General features: G+C 47.7%; 1 protein-coding gene across 1 annotated transcript; it reads right to left on the bottom strand.

The window, feature by feature from the left end:
• Positions 1–1,319: 1,319 nt before the first annotated feature.
• On the bottom strand, positions 1,320–2,399 carry MRPS16 (mitochondrial ribosomal protein S16). Its single transcript, XM_014538410.1, has 3 exons — positions 2,392–2,399; positions 1,996–2,321; positions 1,320–1,556 (listed from the first exon to the last, which is right to left on the bottom strand). Exons 1-3 carry the CDS (start codon positions 2,397–2,399, stop codon positions 1,423–1,425), a joined length of 468 nt encoding a protein of 155 aa, XP_014393896.1. The 3' UTR covers positions 1,320–1,422.
• Positions 2,400–2,545: the final 146 nt, after the last annotated feature.

The following is a 2,545-nucleotide window of genomic DNA, read 5'->3' as shown; positions in this document are numbered from 1 at the left end:
ATATAAGCATAACCAATGGACATAAGACACTGGGGGGTAGGGGAGGCCGGGGGATTGTTAAGGGCGGGAAAAAAAAGGAGACATATGTAATACTCTTTGTAATACTTTAAGCAATAAAACAATTAAAAAAACTGCTTAAAAATAACCTACCAAAAAATAAAATAAATAAATAAATAAAGTGCAGAGATGAACTTTGAGTATTTTAGATTTGAAGGTGGTATAAAGATAGGCTGAGGCAGTCATCCAGACATGGTGAGAAATAGGGGCCTGGAGATACAAAGCAAGACTAGGTCTAGAGAAAACTGGAAATCAGGGAGCAGATACGCTCCCACAGGAAATATGGGTATAGATCTTAGACAAAGGACAGACAAGGGCACAAAGTGGACACATGAGGTGACAGAAACTCAGTAGCTACTAGTAAAAATAAATACCTTAACCCATTTCACAGTAGTTCCCCTCACTGATCAATACTTTTCAAAATCACATTCTCTTCTGCACTATCAATTAAAGCTTCTCCCATCAAACTCTCCAGGGTATCTTTTAAACTTCCAGAGTTCCTATCATTTTCAAATCATTTCTTTCCCATGTCCAAGATCAAACCCAGGGACAGTCAATTCCTCTCTGTTTGCCCTGCCTTCCACATATCCTCCTCAAAGCAAGTGGAGGCAACCAGTAACAATCCTGGGGAGACTGACGACCCCACAATTTGAGGTGGCTGTTAGTTGTTCTCAGAATATAAAATCCAGAGGATAATGTTAGTTGGTATATTCTTAGGGCTTAAGAATCTCCTCTATAAATCTCCTACATCCTAGTCTTGTGCCAGAATTTGAAATCTTCATTATCTAGCATGTGCACTAAAATCATCTAATCCATGCTTGTGGTTGAAGAATGCCGAGGTCAATTAGGGTGGAGCAGATAAAGTAATATTTTGTGGGGTTTTTTTGGCACATGATTCCTAAGCCTGATTCTATCACTGACTTTTTAAGTAGACATTTGAAAAGTCCCTCATCCTTGCTTATTCCCCCACCCCATCCCACTACAAACAATATGTACTGGAAAGGGCTCCCCAAGTAGGCAGACTGCAGTCTAAATCTTAGCTCTGCCAAGATTAAACTGGGGCCATGGACACGTTGGTTGGGGACTTTGAAACGGAAGTTTTGGAAGGCAGCAGACTGTAGAGCTGTCCAACCCAAAAGCCCAACCCACTCCACAGCCAGTGTGTTTCCCCCGGCGAAGGCTGAGAAAGTGAATTAGTAGCCCTGTGTCACACAAGAACAAACCTCTCCCTGGACCCCGCTCAGGCCAGGCCAGAACGTGGATGACATGGAAAACGCCATTTATTGACCTCTAAATCTAATAAGAACTCTGCACAAGTGTCTGAAGACGACTTTGACCTTGATCTTGCTGCTGTGCTCACTGACGTCAGCTTGCTTCTGTTTCCGTAGCCTCTGTCTCTGTTTTCTGAGATGCTAAGAGGATTTCACGTGCCCGTTTCCGCCGAAGCCTCTCAGCATTTGTGATCACCATGGGATGCAGAGGGAAAAAACCAGCAAGGCCTAAAAACAACAGGGTTTGCATTCATTACCACACAGTACAAGCCCATGTTTCCCTGGCCATGCAGCCTCACAGGATTTCGGTCTAACAGCGACCTGACCTAGAGCATGGATTTCAAACATGCTCCTCACTTCTTCCACCTACTCCTGACTGCAAGGAGACAATCGGTGTTATCTCCTTCCTAACACTGTTGTCCTTACCTAAGAAAGATAAACTGACAGCCCTTCAAGACACACAGTTCCCACTTTTAGAATAAAATCTCAGCCTCATAAAGGAGTCCCACCGAAGTCACCAGATTCAAAATGGCAATGCGATCACAAGCCCCTTCACCTCTCACTCGAGCCCCGAGCAGCCCAAGGGTAATGGGAATCATTCTGAATTCTCATCACCCTGTAATCGACTTCAATTTAAAATCTCTCGGTTGGGCTAGAGCCACGTTACCCAGCAGCTTTTCCACGGGTTGGGAGAGGTGGGCCCCGCAGCCGATCCAATGCCGGATCCGCTCCAGGTTGAGCGCCACGAGCTTCTCTCCGTGGGTGTTGGGCAGCGGGTCATAGGAGCCCAGCTGCTCCACGAAGCGGCCATCCCTGGGGAACTTGTTGTGAGCAGCCACGATGCGGTAGAAAGGCCGGTTGGTACAGCCGCCCAGGGCGAGACGGATGGTCAGGCGGCCTCCACGGTAGGCCTTGTGGAGGAGAGCAGCTGTGGAGAAGCAAGTGGTCAAGGCACAAAATGGGCAAAACCAGGTACAGGAGACAATCCTCTTCCTCCAGTGAAAACCCTCACTTCTACTCAACTCGGGGCCACCTGGCTTAGAAAACACCTCCTTTGTGAAACCTTCCCATGCACTCCGGCCAGAGACAACGTCCTCCTCCACCCCCGCCCGCCCAGCACAGCCTGCCTGCCACCGACTGGCTCCGTGACAGGTCGGGCCGCAGCTGCCGCAGCTGCAAGATGCTACTATGTCACACGGCGTCAGGGGGATTCAAGG

The sequence above is a fragment of the Myotis brandtii genome, unplaced genomic scaffold (genome assembly GCF_000412655.1).
Source record: "Myotis brandtii unplaced genomic scaffold, ASM41265v1 scaffold190, whole genome shotgun sequence".
In the NCBI taxonomy this organism is placed as follows: Eukaryota; Metazoa; Chordata; class Mammalia; order Chiroptera; family Vespertilionidae; genus Myotis; species Myotis brandtii.
Note: the sequence above shows the minus strand (reverse complement) of the source record. Positions and strands in the feature narration are given on the sequence as shown.

What these genes read in the sequence shown, in the direction of transcription:
- MRPS16 (XM_014538410.1), bottom strand. An exon ending in ACCCGTGGAAAAGCTGCTGG is followed by an intron (nt 1,557 to 1,995) that starts GTAACGTGGCTC and finishes TGTTGTTTTTAG; the next exon opens with GCCTTGCTGGTTTTTTCCCT.